At 37.0% G+C, this 12,337-nt stretch overlaps 1 protein-coding gene across 3 annotated transcripts in view; it reads right to left on the reverse strand.

Moving 5' to 3' along the window:
• Positions 1-12,337, reverse strand: part of LOC141452495 (uncharacterized) — a 155,083-nt gene that overhangs the window by 105,105 nt on the left and 37,641 nt on the right. For all 3 annotated transcript variants that reach the window (XM_074124699.1, XM_074124697.1, XM_074124698.1), the window contains exon 2: positions 9,008-9,132. In XM_074124699.1, coding sequence (XP_073980800.1) covers positions 9,008-9,113 — 106 coding nt within the window. In that variant the 5' untranslated portion in view covers positions 9,114-9,132. The remainder of the gene's footprint in view (positions 1-9,007; positions 9,133-12,337) is intronic.

A 12,337-nucleotide genomic window follows, 5' to 3' on the forward strand; every position in this document is an offset into this window, starting at 1 on the left:
AATAACTCCGATCACCAATGAAAGAACTCAGATGTTGACGTGTTTTAAATGAATTAAAAAAAAAACGGTAAACATTCATTTACTCGAATTGTATTTGAGTTATTTTAAACGTGTGTACGAGTATGGTGAGCGAGTAATCGAAGAATGAAATTTACTTAATATTAAATATCATATTACCAATTATAACATCTTAACAGAATAATTTTAGCAATTAATTTTGATAAACGACCGCGCTCGGCGCCTGGTTTTCAGTAATCTAGATTAATCTATTTACAATTATTTCTTATCAAATAAAAACAAAAGAATAAATAAAATGGCGATAAAAAGTAAATGCTATTTCCTTTAATCGATAAAACTTCCTGTTCGCAAACTTTCATGATTTTCGTAGAATGTAAACATTACGAGTATATCGAATTCGATCTGCAGATTGCACCAGCAGATAGAATCAGAATAATAGATTAGTCTTGTATTGATTTGATGTTTTTTTTTCAATATTTATCACGATGAAGTTAATATTATATGCCGGGGGGGGGGGGGGGGTTAATATCAACAAATTTTATTACAAACCATATTTGTATCAAATTATATAAATAAATAAACCGAGTGACTAGGCATGTTCAAGTAACGGAAAAAAAATCAGGTAGTAGAATAACTGCCAAAACTGCACTCGTATCAATCAATACAGTAGTTGCCAGTCTTGGTGATTCGGTTCTATATAGACTATTGTCACGTGACTATAGCAAAATTGCAAAATAAACTATATTTACAGTAGAACTGATGATCAAGATGGCAGAAAAAAACTTTTAATAATAAAAACAAACATACGTTGGCAACACTTTCACTACGTCCTCTCCAGGCTAGTCTCAAAGTTCTAACTCACAAAAGTTTTTTAGAACTCCAAAAGTTTGAGTTTATTCTTAATTCTTAACACTGTGCTGGAATCGATCTAATCGATCTACATACACACAATTAGCATACCAAGTTTTAAGAGAATCGTTAAAAATATAAATAAATAAAATCGCTTCTGAAACGTGTCATTTCCGGTTTAGCAAAATTTTCATGACGCCACACATTGACAGACATTAAAAGAAAATTCGCGTTAAAATCACTTTTTTTTTTCGTAATCAAAGGATATCAAAGCCAACAGTTCTACAAACTTCGTACCTCTACTTCCGGCAAAAAGTATAATACAGGAAGAGGGATTAATATACCAAGTTTTTTTTTTTGTTTTTTTTCTATCAGACGGAAATACGCTCGCGGTTCATTCCTTAAGAACTACATATCTCCTTCTATCTATTGTTTTCTCCGAGACCCAGACCGAATGAAAAGATATCCTTTGAAGCCAGCCAGGAGCAACTTCTCCTTCCCCTGCTATTTCCATTATGAACATAACGACCCTCACCTCCTGTCGTTTTTTATATCTATCCAGAAATTTATAGGGCACAGGCTAGCTGGAATAAAAGCTAAGTCAACGAAAGAAAAACCTCAACCGCATTACTACACTTATACTCCATCCGATTTTCCTCTGGGAAATCCTCTTTTTTCCTTAAAGAGGACTTATACTTTATTAGCTTTGTTTTTCTGTAAGAGTTTTCCTTTTTCTTTTTTTTTGTGGTGGTGAAAAGTTTTAATAGAATTTTCTTGTTAACAAGGTGGTGATTGTCTTTTATCTAGTTTTCCGGACACATAATTATAAAAGGAGTTTTCCTGAATCATTAAAGAAAAAAGAATTTATTTTTAATTTTAAAAGAAATTTGCGTGAAAACTCACAGGACTTTCGACTCAAATTAGGAAAATTCTAGTTGCATTTAAAAATTGAATAACTATTTTTTTTTGGTTTGTAATACTAACTCTAATGTCGTACCAATTATTTACAATTAGAACCTTGATTAAATAGGATGCGACAAGATTACCATTCGCAGGGAAATAGGGAAGAAAAAACCCTGCGGCTAGGGAAGAAACTTATTGGTAGACCTGCTTAAGTTTGGCTATCTAGGGTCCCTAGTTAGTAGTGAAAATCAAGAGACCCTAGAAATTAGAAGAAGAATTATGGCCGCAAATAGGTGCTCTATTTTGGCCTAGTAAAGTACATTAAAGCAAGCTTATCTCCCGCAGCACGAAAATTCAAATGTACAAGACGTTTGCTCCAGCCTGTTGCTTATATACGGCTCCGAAGCATGGACCATGTCAGAAAGTAGATGAGCGGTCCTTGGCGGTATTCGAGCGGAAGGTTCTCCGTAGAATTTATGGCCCTGCTGTACGTGATGGACAGAGAGTTGGAGAACTCAGGAAACACCAGGGAGGTATATGTTTTGTTCAAGGAACTGGGCACGTGGTAAGGATGGGGGATGAAGAAAAAGACCCCAACAAAAATTATGGATGGTAGCGAACAAAGTCCCAGGAGGGTCTTGGCAGACCAAGAACGCGATGGCAGGACTGTGTGGCAAGAGATGCTTTGGCAATGCTTGGGATTCCGTAACTGGAGGGCGGCTGCGCAGGAAAGAGTCGCCTGGCGTGCACGTCTTGAGGAGGCCAAGACTCTTAAGAAGAAGAAGAAGAAGACCTGTTTAAACATGTCTGCAAGGTTCGTAGGTAGCTCATTCCCGGCAGAGAGATTAAGAACTGGAGAAGAGGAGATTAAGCAGATGCCTGGCGATAAAAGTGGCTGGGACTTAATCGAATTTCCCTGGGAATAAACCCAATTAGTTCGGAAAATTTTTGAAGAAAAAAAAATTATTAAGAAAACATCTAAATATTGACCGGAAAACAAATCTATTGATTCAGTTCCACACTTTTCTAAAAAAAAAAAAAAAGTGAAATATCGATTTATTAAAGTCATACTTCCGGTTTGATCGATATTTTTGAACAAAACTTAAATTGTGGTAACTTCTTCCTTTGCGAAAGATACAATTAAAAATGTCTGCGTTGTTTTTGTTTTGAGTTACCAAAACCACTTAATATTGCTCATGTTTGGAGTTTTATTAAAAAATTGTGAGTTAAACATTTAGTGAGAGGAAGTGACGTACGGGGCTCACAATAAGTTTTCCTTTTTTTGTTTAACTCACTAAAGAGAAATATTCTATCCGCCATATTGATTACTTTAATGGACGTGTAAATAAATATTTAATACTCGCCGACATAAAGAAGATATCAGTTACATGTTCTTATTTAAAAGTAAATAAATAAATATAAAAAATTTTATGATTAATGTTCTTCAAAAAAAGTTACGATATGGGGCTTCTTTTTTTTTATTTCCTGTTACCAGAGGAAATGACGTGTAACTAAAAGTTCATGAGTGAAGTAAAGTGAGTTCATTATTTATTATTATAGCTGGATCGTTATTTAAAATGAATTATTGTAATTTCTAGAGGATTGCGTGGCCGGGGGTCATGTGTGTAAGTGGGTCAGTGGCACGTGATGGGGAATTACTGGGGTGGCCGACAGGTCGCGCCACTGGACATGGGACATTGGAGGCAGGGACGCCGCCGCTCCTGCTGCTGCTGATAGGTGAAGGTGGGTAGATCAAACTGTGAGGTAAAACTAGAGAAGAGGAAGTGCCTATTATTGCCACTTTAAACCATTCTAAGTCTTCAGAAAACTGGATCCTGGAAGAAGACGGCATGAGGATTTGCGGCAATCATGGTGATCATCACGCATCTTGTTACAAATGGGAGCCATTCTCTCCCTGAAGACGAGGTTCGTGGTGAGGGAAGCGTGCATACAGCTCTGGAAAAAGCAAAATATCCAGGACTGTTGCTGTCCCATTTTTTTCACAGCACTTCCCTAGCCCAAAGCAAGGTGTAACTCTTAACAGAAATATCTATGATTATTGACCCTTCGTAGCACACATCTTTACGGCATCCATGACTGACTTCGGACTTCCATCCACCAAGAGAAGCCAGATTAATCAGTTTTGTTTTTTAAAGATTTCGACTTCTCTTATGTTGCCGTCTCGTCTTGCACTACAGTTAATGACACACTCTAATAGAAATATTTGGATAAATAATGTCACAATTTTTTGTTTTTGTTTTTGTCAACACTAAGTATAGAATTTGTACATAGATTTATGACGTCACGGGGTAACGGTGTCATGAACAGATTGTTACGTTCACAGTTCAACACCCCCCTCCACCACCACCACCCTCTTGGAGTCTGCATTTAGAAGGGCCAATAAAGGTCACAGCCAGGTCTCTGGCTATGTCATTTTCCAGTAATCTAGGTGGCATTGTAACAATGTTCTGACTCAGAGAAACTAACATGTTTTGCCCCAAAATGTGAATGTTTGCAACGTATTTATTTATTTATTATATAAATACAGGTTCAGGCGCTTACGGTAGCCGAGCGGTTATAGGCTAGACCCGCAAAGCTAAGATGTATTGCGGTACTAGTCTAGGCCTTGCATTTTATTTAATGTGTTAATATGAGAAATTTATAGTAAAGTATGTTTGGCGGTTATAGGCTAGACCCGCAAAGCTAAGATGTATTGCGGTACTAGTCTAGGTCTTGCATTTTATTTAAAGTGTTAATATGAGGAATTTACAGTAAAGTATGTTAGGCGGTTATAGGCTAGACCCGCAAAGCTAAGATGTATTGCGGTACTAGTCTAGGCCTTGCTTTTTATTTAAAGTGTTAATATGAGGAATTTATAGTAAAGTATGTTTGCTAGTCGCCTCCGTCCACGACACCTAATTTGGTAGTTGGACGTAAAGCCTGCCTGAAAAAATAGGCATTTCTTTATAAATACAGGTTCAAAACTTAATGAGATAAGCCGTACAGCCAACCCTAAAAGTACATAACCCTAAAATGGCTCTTTAAAGAGTAGCAACTCCCATCATTCTAGAAATATCCGTAGGAAACAAAATTTTGTAGGTAAGTTACAGAAAACATTTTTTTTGTCAACAGGGGTTTTTTCCCAGTCACGGAAGGATGTGAAAGAAGGATTTAGTCTTGAAAGCGCTGTAGTCGTCAGTTCCGTGAGACTTCAGGCACTTTGATCCTAAGGGGAAGATAACACAAAAAAAGCCTTTTGGCAAACCCTGAAAGTTGGAAAAGGAGGATGTTTTCTCTAGTAAGCATGAAAGCTGCGCTGATACCCTGATAAATCCACTCTTAGGCTGGAAATATAGTGGAGCGGCGAGCAAAGCGGCGATGATAGCGAAAAGCAAAGCGGCGAAAACAAACACTCTCTATAGATAGCGTTGCTCTATCTTCGCTTTGCTCCCCCACTATGCGCGGTCCCATATGTTGACTTGTGTTTGATTTCGCCGCTTTGCTCTTCGCTATCATCGCCGCTTTGCTCGCCGCTCCACTATGTTTCCAGCCTTAGACTTGGATTAGATCAATCAGACTATAGAAGAATTACTGGAATCCTAACTTCGGAGAGAATCAGTTGACCATAAACGCGTGTGGTTCTACATTCTTGTAGAATTTATGATTTCAAATTCTGGAGCACTGAAGCATTGGGATGGAACTGAAGAGTAAGACTATCCTGGACTAGACCACCCCGAGGAAATCCGAGGCCATCGTCAATTCAAGGAAAACTAATTATTAATTTAAAACCCAATCGCATAAAAGTCGTGTTGAGTTTTTTTGGTTCCGATTTCGCCACAAATGTTTTCACCTCAGGGGACCACAAGTAACCCCCCCTCTACGGGAAAACCCTAGCCTCACTTCCAATACCACTTCCTGTACATTAGGCCAAACATTTACTAAGTAATCTCTTAATGCACATCCCTCGGAAAAATCGTTTTTCCTCTTCTTCTTTTTTTTTTGTACTGTTTCCTTAATAAATAAAATAGCAATTTGGAAATTAGATTGTTATAAATAATTTTCTTCACAGTAATTAAAATATTAGATTGTACTAAAATCGTTTGCGGATTCATGCTTTTAATATTCTGACCATTTTCATATTGTAGATAAAATTTGTGAGTAAATGATCGGAAAGAGGGGAACGCGACGGGGAAAGCAATTATCCGGAGTGTATTGTTGTGGGAGAGTGTAGGGGGGGGGGGAATTAGTGCAAATAGAAAAGTGGCCGTGTGCGCTACAAGAAAAGCTATTTCCTTTTTCCTGACGGCCCATTAAGTCCAGAGCAAATAACCCTGGAGGCTACTCTATCCAGATACAAATACACATTAGATAATTATTTCAGCTAATATTTATCCAAACTTTGGATTAGAGTTTCCTCCACTTTGAGTGGAAAGCGAGAAAGAAAAACAGCTTTATTTTTCTTTTTATTTTCCTTATAAACAGAATGATCTTTAAAATAAAATGGAAAAAATTCAGGGGGTGAAAGAAATTGCTATGGAAATTTCGATTCTTTCAGATTATCGATTGTTTGTCGATTTCAACAACTTTTACTGCAAACATTTTTTCTCGAAATTCGATTAAGGGTACCCTTGACAGAGGGTGTGGATGGAGCTTCCTCCTAATGCGGTAAGTACTAAATATTATTCAAACTTCCGGAGTTAGAATAGTATTTATGAGTCAGATATTTGAAAATAGCAGTAAGAGACAGTCGTGAGAGTGTTAATACCAGATTTTCAATGTCTTATTAAAGGAGTAGAAGGCGCCACGTTAGCCGAGCGGTTATAGGCTAGACCCGCGAAGCTAAGATGTATTGCGGAACTAGTCTAGACCTTGCATTTTATTTAATGTGTTAATATGAGGAATTTGTAGTAAAGTATGTTAGGCGGTTAGAGGCTAGACCCGCAAAGCTAAGATTTAAGACTAGTCTAGGCCTTGCATTTTATTTAATGGTTAATAAGAGGAATTTATAGTAAACTACGTTAGGCGGTTATAGGCTAGACCCGCAAAGCTAAGATGTATTGCGGTACTAGTCTAGGCCTTGCATTTTATTTAATAGTTAATATGAGGAATTTATCTAGTTTAAAGTATTTTTGCTAGTCACCTCCGTCCACGACACCTAATTCGGTAGTAGGTGTTACTTATACGAGTGTAGATCACAAAGCTGACAATTGGGTCGCAGTACAACTTTAAAGAAGACTGACAGTTGGGTCGACAAAAAAAAGGTCCAGTAACGCTGGCCAATATTATGAATAAATTAATTTTTATAGCAAATTGTTGGGAACAACGTCTGTTTTCCAAAAATTTTCCTGGGAGCATCAATCTTCAACCAGCATCCATCCAGGTTAGTTCAATTGTAGCACAGAAGACTGTGCAGACTATGTAGAATTTCCACCCTTTTATCTAGTTTACCTTTAAATGGCAGTGTCAGTACTTACTCCCACCCGACAAACACCGGCAGAATACGGTCAGAATAGAGCCCATGTTTACAGCTGGAATAGGTCCAAATAACGACCGCAAGATCTGTGTGGTGGGGTGAGGGGAGGCATTCTTCCAAACATAAGTTGTTTTTTTTTCCTTAGTAAACAAAACTTCTTAATGTGTTGCTAGTCTACATTATTCTCAATAAAATGAGGATGAACCCAGAGGAAAATGATGATAGAAACTTTTCCACCCCTTTTCCGGTGACTCATTAAATAAAATATTCTAGTAGTTCCTTGGAACTTCCACTTTCTCTTTTTTATGAGAGAGGGTTTATAAGAGCAATAAAGATTTTACTACGCTACAAACGTTAATTTAATTTTAACTCGCTAAGTTCAATATACATTTTAGCGCAGTGTAGTGTGAGATGGAAACATAAGTGGAAGTCAAAATCTGTACTCTAAACTGTTTAATCTATCCTCTGATGATGATTGAAAGTCCGATTCCGGTCTGGGAATGCAATACGCATGCGCGCTATGACAGATAAAATCAATGAAATTTGAACTCTTTTGCTCCCATTTATTTTTATACGCCAATGGTGCACCGCTTTTTCTTTAGATAGCTCTTTAAGGGATTTGGTACGTTTTGGATGGTAACCAATCATAAAAGCAAATTGTAAATATTTTTCTTTAAAAAAAAACATCTGTTTGCCAGAACATTGCGTATTGTGGTTGCTACTGTTATCAAATTGAGACCAACAACTTTTTAATCGTTATCAGCGATTGTTAGAAATTACATTATGCGGTTTTTTGTAAACTGTGATAACTGCAGTAGTGAAATATATTGATATTAAAAAAATCGCTTTTCTTGCAACATTTTTTCAGTTTCAGACAGGTTGAAAATGACATGATTCTTTACCAACTTTAATTCGTGAAAAATTGTGCGGATACTGACGAAGCTTTTTCCGACTTAGCCAAACTAAAGCTTTGACTAATCAGATCACTCTGATTACAGGCCTATTCACAGGGCACGGTAGGTTCAAGAAGCATTTGCGCAAGGCGGGGTTTATCAGCTCGGAGTCGTTGTGCAGATTATGTCCGCAAGAGGAAGAAACGTCCTCTCACCTGTTGTTCGTTTGCGTTGCAATCGAGCGTTTGCGCTATGAAACCTTTGGAACGCTGAGGCCGAAGGAGATAGTAGCGCAAAAAGAACTAGTAGGGAAGGTCCTCAACCTCTTTAGGAGGGGAAGGTTCGCTTACTAGAACTAAGAAGGGGCTGGCACAATAAGTCTTCTGTGGCTGCGGTGCCATGGGGCGTAGGTCCCGTCCCATTTATTATCTTAATCTTAATCTTAAAGCTTTGAATTAAGGATATGACGCTAGAACTGATGCAAAAACTTTCCAGCGAAAGCAAAAGGTTATGTCCTTACAACAAATCCAGCTTCCACACCTCTATAAACAAGAGTTCTTTGCATCCTACCATAGGCCATTCCAATGGTTTCAACCATGGACTTCTTATTTATCAGAATGTGCTTAATGAAGCTCGCTTATTCTTGTTCAAATGTAAGAAATCAATTCCACTTTTTTTTTCTTTTTTTTAAGAATATTATGAACGTGTCTTAAAACTAATAAAATATTAAAAGTTAGAAATTTCTGTTTGAATGGATTGAAGCCGAATGTGTGTCACCAAGATCATTGTTTGATCAAGCCATCGAACAATTGGAGAAGAATAACAGCCTGTAGTAAAATTGAAAATAAATATTGAGAGGAAAAATACTTACCGGTAGTTATCTCCTCGGAGGAAGTGGTGAGGTAGAGGGGGCCCGAGGTGGTAGTGGCTCGGCACTGGTTCACCAGCACCAGTATCGTGAATAACCAACCTATCATCTCCTCACATCGTTACTACCTGAAACAGTGCAATCTTCTTAATGGTACAGCCTTCAATGGCTACGCGCAAATACTTCTAAACATGAAATAGCGAACTCACTATTTTCTCTCTAAAATATTAACAATATTATACATATAATAAGGCTCTACACTTATCTTCGACTATATCCGTACGTTACCGACCGATATTTTCCGAATACAGTCGAATGTAAAATTGGCCAAATTCCAACCGCAGCACTGCATGCATTAGAAATGGACGATGTTCTGTTAAGAGTGTTTCGGGTACATTCGACTGTATTCGGAAAATATCGGTCGGTAACGTACGAATATAGTCGGAATTATATGTTTTTGATAATGAAGGCTAGTGTGGAGTCTTATTCTATAAAGTGTAGTAAATTTACAACTATATGTGAATTGCACTAAGAAAGAGAGGGGCACCAGATTTTTGTTTTTAACAAATAAAAGAGACACTTAAAAAGATCAAAATTTTAATTATAAAATTTCTGGTTGAAATATAAGATTACACTTTTTAGCAGCAAAGTTATTTAATGAAGATTTGCATACTATACTCAGAGTATACTCAGGCTGATGTAGTACAGAGACCTCTACAGAGTGTAATATTAAGTCCTGTGTTGTTATTTCCTATTTGGGGAAGCAAACCCAGCCCCTAGCTAGCTGTAACAGTTACAATAGCCGGGCCACTAATTATTTTACTACAACCTGAGTCCTATATGTGGAGTGGGTCAGTGAGTCTGTTAATTAATATCCACTAGAATCTGCTCGTATATTATTATGTACCTCACATCTACAGTAACAACTGCATGGAGTGATTTTTAATTACATTAATAATTTTCAGGTACAACTTATAGAGAAATAAAACAGAAGAATATGGTGCCCGTTTAACTTCCGGAACTGTTTATTAGACGGCCTTACTGCTATAATTTCTTCGTATGTTAAAACTTCTTGAAACGGATATTACCAACTAGAAACTACTGCAATAATCTGATGCACTCACACTCACACACGACTTTCACTTATTGCAGTTTACGTAATTTACTTTCTCGGAACTTCCGCTGTTAGACAATATTTTACTTGTTTCTCTTATTTAAAATTACAATTTTATATAAAAAAAAAAAATTATTAAAAATTATAAAATTCAGTTCGATTCTAGAGGCATTTTCAGACAACTTATTGTCTTAAAATTGGGAATTAAAAGTGTCTTGAAGAATTGTATAAGGATTGAAAAAATATCTGGAAGAAGGGGGGGCAATTAGAGAAAAAGATAGAAATTAAAAGGAAAGAAATTGGGAGAGCAGACTGAACATGAGAATTACGATTAGAGTGGGGGACGCCACCAAAACTCAGAATACTGACAGAGATTGGATAGGAAATGATCATGTACTCGTATTTTTAAATGATTCAGCTGTACAAAAACACACATAATGTGGTCTAGGCCTTACAAAATATATTTTAAAAAGACTTACAATTTGGTACATTACGAGACATACAATTACAATTAGCACGTGCTTTGGCTTCTTATTACAATTCATGTTCCCTCGCTATTACAACATTAATTCTCACCTTGACACAATAGACATAGACTTCGCGACATTAATGGCCATTAAAGTCTTTAAGGAGACACAGGGCAGGGGACCTACACGCCGGTGTAGTAGGACGACATCTTGATCATGGCTGGACTTGGCGGCAAGGTGACACAGACTGCAGTTCCGTTGGGTAGCCCAAAAAGCGACTTTCCCCATGAGAAGCCCCCGGGCAACTGGCTCGAACTCCCAGGCACAAGCTGGAGCCCCCTCTCCTTCCTCTTCTCCAGTTCTGCCAACTGGGCAATGATGCGCTATCAGCGTCAAAAGACAAATTCTAGGCAGGGGGGCCGCACATCCTTTCGAGGATCGAACAAGGATCTTGATAGTAAAACAAAAGTGCAAGAAAAAAATGTTAAAAAAACACTCAACTTTAACAATTTTTTTCTCTTTAACTATAAAAGATATAATTCCTAAATTTTCTTTATATTATAGGTCAAATCCTCCTTTATGACGGAAATTTTTTCGCAACAACCCAGATCTAATAGATTTTGAGGAAAAAAAACGCGGAAAATGAGTAAAAAATGGAACAGCATTTTCAGAAAATGATTCGATTTTCAAGAATAAAGTATCAATTATTCGATTCTTTCGAGACTTTTCGAGACATCACAATAGAAGAGGAGGAGTTAGCCCCCCCCACACTTAAGTTAAGCCTCTTTTAGGCGCATCAACATCTATCTTTTTTTCAATGCACTGCCAACCTCCAGACCATGTACTACTTCGTTACAGTCCATTACAGCACAATGAACTGAAGAAGACCGCAGGGGGAAAAAAAAATATCTAAGAGCCAACAACTGGATTCGAACCTGCAATCTCAAGGGTTGGTTTCCAGTATACGCTTATCCCTAACCTAGTAGAATTTATTATTATTTTTTTTAATTTTATTCGGGAGGGGGATGTTTGAGTTAGAATAGCAAATTGTAGTAAACAGAAGTCATGTGCGTGAGTTAACACTAGACTCGCTCATTTACTCAATTACTTCACATCTTAAAAGTTTAGTATTTATTAATGATTTATTTATTTATTATTAATTAATTATTATTTATTATTAATTAATTAATTATTACTTATTTATTATTAATTTATTAATGATTTATTAATTATTAATTAATTATAAGCTATTTATTAATTAACTATTATTTATTTATTTATTCATTATTTATTAATAGGCGTTCGACAAGGTGTGGCACGAGGAACTACTGTTTAAGCTGAGGGAGATTCTTCCTCATACTTACTACCTCATCCTCAAATTCTACCTAAAAGATCGATATTTCAAAATGGACTGTGGAGCAGCAGACTCTGAATATCCATCTAGCTCGAGCTGGTGTTCCTCAGGGCAATGTCCTAGGACCTCTTCTTTACTCCTTATATACAGCAGATATACCTCCAACAACCAAATACCATTCTTTCTACCTTTGCTGACGATAGTCTGCAATCTTATCTCCTCATTCTGATCCTCCTATCGCTACACGAACTCTACAAACACACATCAACTTACACTTACTGGCTTTTCAAATGGAGAATCAAAACTAACGTTACGAAATCAAAGTTTGTAGTATTTACTCTCAGACGGAAAATCCTACCTCCCATCATCTTGAACCAAACTCCTATACCAACTGCGGT

This window comes from Rhodnius prolixus, unplaced genomic scaffold (assembly GCF_049639745.1).
Source record: "Rhodnius prolixus isolate KJV_2025 unplaced genomic scaffold, Rpr scaffold_3, whole genome shotgun sequence".
NCBI lineage: Eukaryota > Metazoa > Arthropoda > Insecta > Hemiptera > Reduviidae > Rhodnius > Rhodnius prolixus.